At 41.7% G+C, this 12618-nt stretch overlaps 1 protein-coding gene across 2 annotated transcripts in view; it reads left to right on the forward strand.

Moving 5' to 3' along the window:
* The window catches only part of COPB1 (COPI coat complex subunit beta 1), a 721336-nt gene that overhangs the window by 294096 nt on the left and 414622 nt on the right, over positions 1-12618 (forward strand). For both annotated transcript variants that reach the window (XM_044082795.1, XM_044082796.1), the window contains exons 9-11: positions 5980-6087; positions 9025-9171; positions 10591-10736. In XM_044082795.1, the coding sequence (XP_043938730.1) occupies positions 5980-6087; positions 9025-9171; positions 10591-10736 (401 nt within the window). The remainder of the gene's footprint in view (positions 1-5979; positions 6088-9024; positions 9172-10590; positions 10737-12618) is intronic.

A 12618-nucleotide genomic window follows, 5' to 3' on the forward strand; every position in this document is an offset into this window, starting at 1 on the left:
AAATCCCTGTAACAAAAGGGAGAAGAAATGCAGGACCTGAAACATTTACTGGTTTCACCTATCCCCAAGTTTCACAGAAACTATCCTGCCAAAACCAAATTTATTAGAACGCACTCCCACCCAGCTCCTCCTTCAAGGCCTTGTAAGCCCACAAGGAAACTACCTCCTCTAGCTAGAGCATCCCCTCCATCTAGCCAGAGGACCCCCTTTCAGGACAGGGCAGGTAGCATTTGACTACCTGACAACCCTGCCTCCTCCTCCTCCCCCTCCTTCTGTTCAACTGTCCACTCGCCTCTCACTGTCTCCCTGTTTGGACCCATCTCACCTCAAGACAAGTGAGTCCTGTCCATACTTCAAAAAGGTTACTTTATGTCCTGGATCTCCCCTCCCTTAGGACGAGGCATTCCTCGACCACCTATTCAGCAACTGCACCTCTTGCAACCGGTAGTCCAGACCCTGTTAGATCAGGGTGCCATAGAGTCAATCCCCTCTACAGCAGAAAAAGAGAGGATTCTACTCAAGAAGGCTCTTCCTCGTCCCCGGGAAGGATGGACCCTGGGGACCGATTCGAGATCTCTCTTATCTCGTCCTTTTTCTAAAGGTTCCTACCTTCAGAATGCTAAATCTGCCAGCCCCTTTCCCTCTCATTGTGCTACAAGGATTCCTGGCTACTTTAGATGTAAAGGATGCATACCTCCACATCCCAATCAAGCCCTCCCACAGGAAATACTTGAGATTCTTTGTGGGTGCCTCACACTTGCAATTCTCTGCCTTGCCCTTTGGACTCTCCACTGCACCCAGAGTCTTCACCAAATGCCTGGCACCTGTGGTGGCGTACTGCAGGACAAAGGGAATACAAATATTCCCCTACCTGGATGATATGCTGATCCAGGCTACCAGCCAGAAAAACCTCCAAGGGCACAGCCAGTTCATGGTGACCCTCCTCCAATCACTGGGATTTCAGATAAACCTACCAAAATCCCATCTTCAGCCGACACACAACTTTGTATTCCCTGGGTGCAGGATCTGCTGAGATCTCATGGAGGCTTAACTACCCCCACCAAAAGTGAGTTCCTTGTCGGAACACCTTCTCCTGGTCCTTCACTCCACAGAGTTGACTGCAAGGCAGTACCTCAAACTTCTGGGCTACATGGCAGCCACCATACCCATGCTTCTTTAGCAAGATTGCACATGAGAAAGCTATAATGGTACCTTTGGTCATTCTGGAAGCAGCACAACCAGCCTCTGGAGCACATTGTGCCCCTTCTTCCCTGCTTGAAGAAGGAAATACTATGGTGGTTGGATCAGGTAAATCACAACCCGGGTCTTCCTCTCCAACCATCTCAGCCCACTCAGGTCATGCACACAGACGCCTTAGACCTGGGGTGGGGAGCCACCCATGGCCACCGACAGGCCACAGCACTGCAAAGCAGAACACATCAATGCCAGAGAGATGAGAGCAATCCTTCTAGACCTCCAGGCATTTCTCCCTTTCCTACAAAAAGGGCCACTTCTGATGTACACAGAGAACACCACTGTACTGTGGTACATCAACAAGCAGGGGGGACCAAGTCCTACCTGCTATGCAGACTAGCCCTTTTGGTTTGGGAATTGGACACCTCACAGGGACACTGCAGGTGACCTACATTCCCTCTCCACAACACACAGGCAGATTATTTGAGCAGAACCAGCACAGACAACTATGAATGAATGCTTCACAGAGATGTCTTCCTGGACCTGGTCTACAGGTGGGGTATACCTCAAATAGACCTGTTTGCCTCCTCCATCAACAGGCAACTTCCTGGCTTTTGCACCAGGACACCAGAATCACAGGCACTGGCAACAGATGCCTTCTCAATTTCCTGGAAGGAGAAATATCTGTATGCATTCCCTCCCTTCCCACTCATTCAGAAGGTCCTGCTACAAATCCAGCAGGACAACCCAAACATCTTGCTGGTGACTCCCTACTGGTCCAGACAGCATTGGCTCGCCTTACTCCTTCACTTATCCAAGGGCAATCACCACAAGGTACCCCTCCCCCCAGAGTGGACCTTCTCACACAGAACAAGGGGTCTCTAATCCATCCACAGTGGCAGCTTCTGCACCTAACCCTGTGGCTGATAGGATTCTGATCCCATTCAGATACCTTTACAATGAGGATGTGCTCAGTGTCCTGCAGGAGGCCAGGAAACCAAATACAAGGAAATCATGTCTCTCAGAGTGGAAACGTTTCACTATATGGTGTCATAAAAGACAGCTGAACCCTGTCTAGTGCTGTCCTATTTGGCTTATTCTTTCATCAAAGCCCACCTGTCTGCTATTTCTACTTGCCTGCCTCTGGATCCCCCATTAGCATCTAGACTTCTTCCAAACTCTTCCTCAAAGGGGGGTACTTCACCTTAGGCTCCCCAGAGGAAACCTTCTCCACCACTTTGGGACCTTAACTATGTGCTCGAGAAGCTTACACTACCTCCCTTTGAGCCGGCTGATAAAGCTCCACTAAAGGATTTAACCTGGAAAACTGTTCTGCTAGTGGCCCTAACTTCAGCCAGAAGAGTGTCTGAACTCCAAGCCCTTATGGCTATTCTGCCATTCCTCGTTTCTTCCAAGGACAGGGTCACCCTCGGGACTAACCCGTCCTTCATGCCAAAGGTAGTTAATGACCTGTCCCTCAAGGCCATACACCTACCTGTCTTTTTCCCAGACCCTCAAGGAGACAGTGAGAGAGTGCTGCATTTCATGGATGTACACAGGCAAATCCGATTCTACCTGCACAACACCAAGCCCATCAGACAGGCTGACCAACTTTTTGTATCCTTTCACCCCAGAGCCCTGGGGAAGGCAGTGACCAAGCAGACTATTCTTTTTGGATCTCCAAGGCCATCACCTTCTGTTACCAATTCCATGGTAAGGCTCTGCAGGGTAAAATTAAGGCTCATTCCAAAAGAGCAGTGGCCTCTTCTGGGGCCTGGATGCCTCTAGTATCCTGGAAGTTGCTACTTGGTCTTCGGTCCACACCTTCACCAAACAGTACAAACTTGACCACATATCCAGATCCAGGGCAGTGTTCGCCAGGGCTGTAGTTGATGGATTCCTGGAGTCTGCCTCTAGACCACCACTCCAATCTTCGTGAGCTTTGGCACTCACCCTTATGCAGAATACTGCAACATGGGAATAGAAGGACATAGAAAAGTTGTGTAAAATCTTACCATAACCATAGATGTCCTTCTCTTCCGTGTTGCAGTATTCCTTCCCTCCTGCAGCTAAGGATTTCCCTTCCTGGATGGCAATGATATGGCATTGCCCTTATAGGACTGGCTCTGACTTGGGCTTTTCTTCTGAGGGCTGGTGCGTGCCGATGTCACCTTTTATGGCCCACGAAATCTCGCCTATGTCAGACATCTCATGTACCACAGAGGGACTGAAAGCTTTAGGATACTGGCCGTGCGTACGCGAGACTGAAGGGTAAACCCATATGCAAGAATACTGCAGCATGGAAGAGAAGGACATCTATGGTTGTGGTAAGATTTTACACAACTTTTCTTTCCACCCAATCAGAGGGAATATGCAGCTCAAGAAATACAAAAGCTGCTACAAAAAAGTCATCCAGGAGGTCTCACCCAAACAGATAGGATTCAGAACTTACTCCCGCTTTTTTTTAGTGCCAAAGAAAATGTGGACCTGAGACCAATTTTTTGGTTCTAAGCAGTTTGAACCAGTATGTAAAGAAGTCAAAGTTCTGAATGGTTACGGTTCAGTCCATTATGCCTCTTCTACTCAAGGATGATTGGATGTGCTCTATAGATCTGCGTGCTATCACATCAAAATAGACAGGCGGTCCAGGAGACATCTGCACTTTCGGCTGGGAGCCAATCATTACCAATTCAGAGCACTGCCCTTTGGACTCGCCACAGCCCCAAGGGTGTTCACCAAATGTATGGCAAACTTGACACTCAAAGGTTACCAGGTGTTTCCCTGTCTTGATGACTGGCTCCTCACCGCCCCAACCAATATCAACTTCTACAAGCCAAGAATTACTTGCTTCAGATCTGTAACTCCTGGTGCATCTCAGTAAACCAGCATTCGAGTAATCGAGCCTAACGTCTGTACAGATTCTGGAATTTACAGGAACTCAGAAGAATACTATGGCTCAAGTGGCATCACTACCTCTTCATTGCATCACATCACATCACTGAGAATTTGGGTGTGGGCCATACTGTCTCATCCATCCCCTCCAGCAAAAGTAGTGCTACAAGCTCTTGGGTTAGTATCAGCTGCCTTTCTTATAGTTCCTCTGGTGAGATTCTTAATGCAAATCCTTCAGTGAACATTGGCGGTACAGTGGTCTGTTTACCAGCCTCTATCATTTCCCATAAGACTTAGTCCAATCTGTAAATGTCATGTTAGCTTGTGGATCCAGTCAGGCGACTTGTTTCTAGGCAGGCCATTCTCCCTTCCTTCCCCAGTCACCACAGTGACAAAGAACGCTTCCTAACTGGGGTGGGGAGGCATTTCCTGGGAAAGAAGCTCCAAGGCCCATGGTCCCCCTCTGAGACAAAGTTGCATGTCAGTGTCCTAGAGATGAGAGCAGTCTTCCTAATGTTGCATGCCTTTCAGGACATTCTGCCTTTAGGGACTATTGCAGTCCATACAGGCAACATGTTAGTAGTCTGGTACATCAACAAACAAGGAGGAACCTGCTCCTACCCATTATGCAGAGAGGCTATGAGGGTCTGGAAATGGGTACTTTCTTCAGACCGCTTTCTCATTGCAGTGCATATACCGGGGAAAACCAGTGTACTAGCAGACAGACTCAGCTAGTCTGTTCTGATTCCTCACGAGTGGTCCCTCAATCAAACGATAGTGAATATGATCTTCAGCTGCTGGGGCCAGCCTTGTTATGACCTATTTGCCTCGCCCCTCAACAGCAAGTGCAGCAAGTACTTGGCTCTTGGCGCTGGGTCTCCTGTATGCTTAGCCTCCTCTTCCTCTGATCCCGACGTTCTTACAGAAAGTAAGAAAACTGAAGAGCGCAGTGATCCTCATTGCCCCATTCTGGCCTCGACAGGTATGTTTCCCCTTCCTCTGGTCTCACTTGAAATATCCTTCATGGATATTGGAGCCCACTCGGGATCTTCTATCTCATCCATCAGGAATTCAACATCTCAGTCTCCATGTCCTCAAGCTGACCGCATGGTTTCTCCACTTCCAGTGATAGTCAGCCGGTGCAGGCTCGCTTCCCCAGTTCGTGACATTATCTTGGTCTCTCAGAAGGCCTCCACCAAAAAAATCTACAGAAGCAAATGTTGTGGGTCTTCCTAGAGTTACGTAGCTGGGGAATATGACCTATTCAATAAGAAGAATGAAAAGGACACCATCAGATTTAGAAGTTATGTACTTGCCATAACTTGGCATCTGTGTTGTCCATTTTCATTTTTCCTCACACTCCCTCCCAGACATTCCATGACCCTATCACTCCTTGAAGAGTCTTTGGATGATATTGAAACCCTTATGCTACTGGTCTGAGCCTCAAGTCTTTTTCTTTTGTCTGTTCTTTTTCTGTAACACAGTGGGCAGTAAGGCAGGAAACTTGATCTGAGGAGTTAGGGGATGGGATAGAGCATTACAGACAGAGGGAGGAGCTTCAGATTTGGATTTGAAGTCTCATATATATATATATATATATATATATATATATATATATATATATAGTTGAGTCGGATCAGAGGATCAGATCCTAGACCCATTAGTGAGGAAGACTGAAAATGGACAACACAGATGCCAAGTTATGGTAAGTACATAACTTCTAATTAGACATTACCAAAGGACTACTAATTAAAAAATGCAGCAGTGAATGTTTCTTTACTGAGATACTAAGTTGGGGTGAAATATGAGCTGCAGAAATATTATGTTGTAGTGCAGGAAACTTGGGTAATTTTTTAGAGGTAACATAGTTTTTCTTTCCTTCTTTTCTTTCAGGATCTGGTTATGGACATTCTTAGAGTTCTCACTACTCCAGATTTAGAAGTGCGCAAAAAAACATTACAACTTGCACTTGACCTTGTGTCTTCACGAAATGTTGAAGAGGTAATTTTTTTTCTTTAATTATAATATTTCAGTAAAGTGTAGCTGAATTAAAAAAATAACCTCTTGAGTGGCTTACAGCAACCCAAATAATTTGTTCATTAGTCTCTGTCTTTTTCCACCCAACAGTTGAAAACTCCCTTAATGTGAAAGTTCATCCAAACTAAAATCTTCAGGGTAAGAAATTATCAAGTGAAATTGAAAGTGGTAAAACTGACAGATTTTTTTTCCCTTCAGAACAAAGTGTTTACATTGAAGTAGTATATGTATGACAGTGCAGATAATGAAGTTCAGCCTCCTTATTTTAGTGAGAAACTGACATTAGGAAATCAATAGAAAAATCCAGAACAGAAGTAGAGAGCATATTTTTGAGTTAATGTTTCACAGTATTACTGCATTAAAAGGTTATAACAGTAATATATGTAGACCTGTATCTTTGGAAGAAATTATGGGCTCAGATTTCATAAGAGCATGTGTAGTTCTAAGGAAAGTTCTTGCGTGAAAACTATTATGTATTCCTCTTCCATCATTTCTTACTCACTGTTTTTGCTGACAGCCTATTCCTTGTAGCAGCTGTTACTGCAGCAACAGCCTTTCTGATCTGCAGAGTCAGGATTCATGCAGTCTTTTTTTTTTTTTTTTTTTTTTTTTTAAACCGGAAAAATATATGGAATCCAATAAGAAAAATTACTAAATGCATTATTTGGTCTGTAGTAGGATTCTACATTTTCTGCTAGGTACTTGCCATAACAGTAAACAATTGAAGAGTCTTTGCCTTTCCACCAGTGCTGGTTGGGTTGTATAGCTAAGACTGTAAGCAGTCCTCATTGGCAGCATTTTCCATAAACAAATATGTGAGATAATGTATCTGGCTTTGACTAATGCATACATAATGTATGCAGGCAAAGTATCTGGACTTCTAATGTCAGAACTGGAAGCCAGTAATGAAGTTCACCAAAAGGAAAAAATATTTTAATGATCTCCTGAAACGTGATTGTGCTAGATTCACTTGGCAGGTACAGAGTAAACAAAATGTACTCTATTACATATGATGTTGATTACTGCTAAAATATCCAGTGTGATAATTTGGATACCAGGGACACAGCGTATTTGCTGTAAAGTCTTCAGCCACTTCAGTTTGTCTTTCTCATTTAGCATTTGTTCCAAGGACCCTGTTGTATTGTCACGGTGCCTGAACAATGAGAAGATGAGGCTGAAGAAGTTGTGGTATAGGTGCTGGTTGTACAAGATTGTCAGAGAGCTATGAAGGATCATTCCAAGCAGGAAAGACAAGAAGGGAATGAGGATACAGAGACCACACATCATATCGACCTATCTGTTTCCTGTGTCTGCAGAAGTATGTTTTTAAGTAAGGGTTGTAGACACATGAAGTGGCCTACTAGCATGGCTGGTAGAGTTGTAATCCTTGCAGGCATTCAGAAGAGTTTAAGACATGGTAAAAGGGTGATGGAGTACAATGGAAATGGGAGGAAATAGTTAAATGTTGAAACTACTTAACGGCAGAGTGCTGTATCTCTGGTCATATGATTTAACCTCTTCATTCCCTTCTTCCATTTACGTACCTGACTCTTGACACTGTTTTTGATTGTGGTTCTTCCAGCATGTCAACTCTGATTTCTGTTCTGTATACAATTCATGTATATATTGTGATTTTTTTTCAGTCACTCTGTATGTAATGTAATTTTTTATTATCTTTATACCAGAAAGTGGACTACGATATTCACTTTGTAATATATGTTGCATTTTGTCGTTCATTCTGTATATAATGTCATGTATGTATTGTGTTTTGCCTGGGCTGAGACTGAAATAGGTCCAGTGGGATCAGTGCTCTACTCCATTTAACAAATTAAAAATAAATAACTAAGTAAAATAAATAAATAAATTGGGTATTGTTTCCTGCTGACAATCAGATGTGTAATGCACTTCATCCATGCCCCCCAACAGTCTTAGTCTCTTTGAATGCATTTGCTATTCGATTATTATGTCTAAAAATGTAGAGAATTTTTTCTTTACTTGATATTGTCTGCTGAATGATCTCCTGAAATGTTGTTGTACTAGATTCACTTGGCAGGTATAGAGTAAACAAAATGTACTCTATTACATATGATGTTGGTTACTACTAAAATATCCAGTGTGATAATTTCATTCCTCCTAATCTAAAACCGTAGCTCATTTTTCAGCATAGAATAGGCCTTTCTTCTAACGGCGAAGAAGTTGAGTTGGTGTCTAACACTACTGCTGTCCGATTTCAGTTCACTGATTGCTTTTTACAGAGTATCTCCCACTTTTGTGGCCTTAAACTTTGTACAAGGCTGAAAAAAGCTTGGAAGGGCAGAAACTTTTTTTTTTTTTTTTTTTTTTTTCAGTCAGTTGATACGTCTTGCATAATTTAGTTTTTGCTTGTGATATATTACGTATGGTGTGTAGTGAAGCTGAGATTAATTTCCTGACAAGTATCTTAGAGTGTATTTTGGTTCATTTATATAAAGTTTAAATTACATACAGTACCAAACAAGCTGAGTGCTAATTGAATGTTGAAAGGCAAAAGTTACTGTTATTTCTTCTGTTTTCTTATTGGTATGCAGATTGCCACATTCTGTTTGCTTTAGAACTACTTTTTTTGTTTTGTTCTCTTCTGCCATTGAATTGAAATGTTGAAACTAAAAATGTAACTATACCACTGCTAATTATCCGATCACAATTTTGCTTTCTAGGATTGGTATTTTTTTGGATATACCAGACCTTCGTGTAGCTGTCCTCAGTATGGATTATAGTCGAGTATTACTGCTCATCTCCTCTGCTTTGATTCATTTACATTAAAAAAAGGACATATTTTAATTGTATAATTTTGCATGTATGGCATTTGTGTTTTTTCATTTGTAATTTTCTCAAGTTTATAATTAAATATTTATTTTACAGCTGGTGATTGTCTTGAAGAAAGAAGTTATTAAAACAAACAATGTGACAGAACATGAAGATACAGACAAGTACAGGCAACTACTAGTTCGTACACTGCACTCCTGCAGTGTCCGGTTCCCTGATATGGCTGGAAGTGTTATTCCAGTGGTATGTGAAATTTCACATGTTCCATTTTACAAGATGTGATAAGAAGGAGAAAGGAGAGCACATTTGTCTTGCATGTTTTTACTGCTACATAAAACTTCACTAAGGTTACAATTATAAATCACTTTTTATTTTGCATGATACACCTCTGTAAGCTTCTTGCTTTGCATTTAATGGTAATAGCTTAGTGTAAAAGTAGACCGAGAATAGCATGTAAATGTAACTTAATTTGAAATAAAGGAAGAGGGCAAGAGAAGATGGCTGTAGATGGTTGTGATGTTTTAGATTATCCAAACCAAGACACAGCCATCAGGCAGAAGAGTCAACCAAAAGAGTTTAATCCATAAAAATACAAGTAAGCGCTTTTATCCTATATCAAGACTTCCTTCTTCATTAGATTATAATGGTGCATTTGACCACTCATCCCTCGTTTAAAAAATAATAATATTCTCTACCTTTGGTGAATTAAATGGACTGATGCTCAAAATGTACATTGAGCAATGTAAGCTGGGCAACATTTATGTTAATTGAAGATGACGAACTATGGCATCCCATTTGGGCACATTTACAGAATTGCTCAGTTGTTAAACAGTCATTTTTTATTTTATTTTATTACCTTTTAACTGGTAGAGAGAAGCCATGGTAGTACAGCGGTAGCGTTGTTGCCTCACAGCAAGTGGTTCTCCTGTTCGATTCACGGCTGGAGTGCCTTCTGTGTGGAGTCTGCATGTCCTCCCCGCGGTCGAGTGGCCTCCGAAAGAGATGCGTAAATGGGTGTGCCTTCGCTGAAGGTTGGGCGTCGAGCTGGCAACTCGGCACCATAAAAAAATCTACTGCCAATCATTAGCGGACCGGAGTTCCGCTGTGGCGACCCCTAACCGGGAAAAGCCAAAAAGACAAATAACATTACCTTTTAACTGGAATATTCTTACTGTACATAATCCATTTTTAGTGGAGACCCACTGAATTTTGAACAAAATTTTAATTAAGTACTGTTAAACTGGAAGAATTAAAATAAGTATGCAGGTGATATAGACTTTGAAGTCTAGTTCCTTCAGATGGAGATGTGAAGGTAGTATGAACAGAGTTAAGTAATATATTAAGACTGGCAGAGGATTACAGACTGCAGTTGATGAGAAATTTAACATTTGGAAAAAAATGAATTAAGGTATGTGGGTATAATCTAGATTCATTTTTATTTGAATGGAACAGAAACATGAGGGCATGGAATGTTAGCTGATATGAGAATTAAAGTATGACGCATACAGGCAGGTATTGTCAGTTTTATACATGCATGCACATGTAAGAATGGTACCTATTTGTAATTTCTGCATTTTAGATGATGTATGCAGTTAGTTTCTGTAAAGAACAGTTAATTGATGAATATGGGAAAAGTTCATCGTCTGAATGCTTTTGTTTTAGTTGATGGAGTTCCTAAGTGATAATAATGAGGCTGCGGCTGCTGATGTGCTTGAGTTTGTACGAGAAGCCATTCAGAGATTCGATAACCTAAGACCTGTAATCATAGAAAAGATGTTGGAAGTATTCCTCTCTATCAAGTCTGTCAAGTAAGAGCATAAATGCTTTTGAGAATTTATTACATAAATGTATGCAAGTATTGCGTTTATGATCTTGTCTAGTTTATTATAGTCTTAGATATTCATTCATGTTATACTGTTGTACTGTAAGAATATGTTTGAGGACAGTAAATATTTCTGATTAAGATTCCAAAGAAAGTGATAATGTTAAAATTTTCATTGCCAAGATTCCAGAAAAGCAAATAATGGTTGAGTGGAATAGCTTTCTCAGGTGAAGATGCTAAGATATAAATTGTCTGATATAAGGATGCATGGAACAGACGTACATTTGTTTTAAGACGGTCTCGGTTTATCCATTGAAGATTGAAATGGTCAGACCAAGTGTCTTCATCTGAATTCATTGTGCTTAGAAGTTTCAGCCACCTGCTTTTTATGTACCTGTTACTTTAATTTTGACTTCTATTGAATTTAGAAATGCATGGGAATATACAGAGTGCAAATTAAAAAAAAAATCTGTACTTAAAGCAAAAATAACTACATAAAAAAAGTCAAGATCCTGGGAGACTTACAGTGACCAAGGGCCATCCAGTGTCACAAAACCCTGAGGAAGGTAGCACTATGGGACGCAGTTTTTTTAGGTGTGCATTCTGCCACAAATTATAGCTGTTACTGTCAGTGCACATAAGTGTGCACTGTTCTAGATAGCATTGTATTCTCCATAATAATGAGTCATTTGTCTCCACACTTACTACTTTTCTTGAGATCCAGTCCAGTCTGTTGGAAGGCCTGGACATAGGCCTCCCACCTAAGAAAAAACTTAAAAGACAGAGAGAGGATTCCCCGGATGTCATCTTGGAATCAGACATATCCACTGAGGTGGTCGAACCTATGTTACACCAATCATCTTCTTGTGAGTCCTCTACCATGACCCTGTTGGAGGCCAGTATGGCTCCTGAGGCCTTGCAGATGACCAAGTCCTCTGATGTAACGATTTGTGGTTCATCGGAGGGCCCTCATGGAATCCCTCAGATCCTTGTGTGAGAAGAGATTCCTGGAACCCTTGTAGAAATGCACCAATATTCAGAACCTCCTAAGCTTATTCTGGTCAACTTCACCCAAAAAAAAATAAAAGCAAAAATTAAACATTCAACGCTGCCTTCTACAGTCAAGGAAAAATGTTTTTTTTTTTTTTTTTTTTTTTTTTTTTCAGGAGCTTTTCAAGGCAATCCTGTTTCTGAAGCCCCCCTTCCTTTGTGGCTTCTCAAACCACACCACAAAAGCAAACATTGGATTCCCTGTTCTCTGATGAGGAACTGAATAGGGATTCATATATTTCCCTAAACTACTTGTCCCATTTACACTCTCCAGAATAGATTTCTTCAGAAGGAGATTCACTTTCTCCAGATTCCTCCCTGGAAGAGGTCTCCTTTGGGGAAATGTTACAGAACATGATGAAACATTTTCAGTGGCAGTCCAGACAGGTGTCTGAAGTGCAAAAAAAAAAAAAACTACTAGTTTATTGGAGATGGGGTACCCCCACCCACTGTCTAGTTCCACATGTGCTTGAGGCTTAGCTGGATGCTTTTCAGGATAATTCCTCTGCTCTACACAGTCAACCCCTTCCTCCACAAAGACCAGATAGGTTCTACAAAATTCCTGATTAACTCTAGTACCTCTACAAAAATCCTGTAGCAGATTCAGCTGCAGTCTGTCTGCCTTCAGACAAACCTTCCAAGTTACTCCCTGGTGCTAATGTTCTTCCCCACTGACAAAGACAGCCGAGCAGTGGATAGGTGGGGTAATAAGTGTATACTTCCTCCACCCTAATCTTTAGGGCTGTAAACAGTCAAACTCAAATGACCAAATACTTTCTCTCTGTGTTGCAATTTTTAAACAAGACCATCTTAGAGCC

The sequence above is a fragment of the Protopterus annectens genome, chromosome 9.part0 (assembly GCF_019279795.1).
Source record: "Protopterus annectens isolate FY-2018-M chromosome 9.part0, PAN1.0, whole genome shotgun sequence".
Lineage (NCBI taxonomy): Eukaryota > Metazoa > Chordata > Ceratodontiformes > Protopteridae > Protopterus > Protopterus annectens.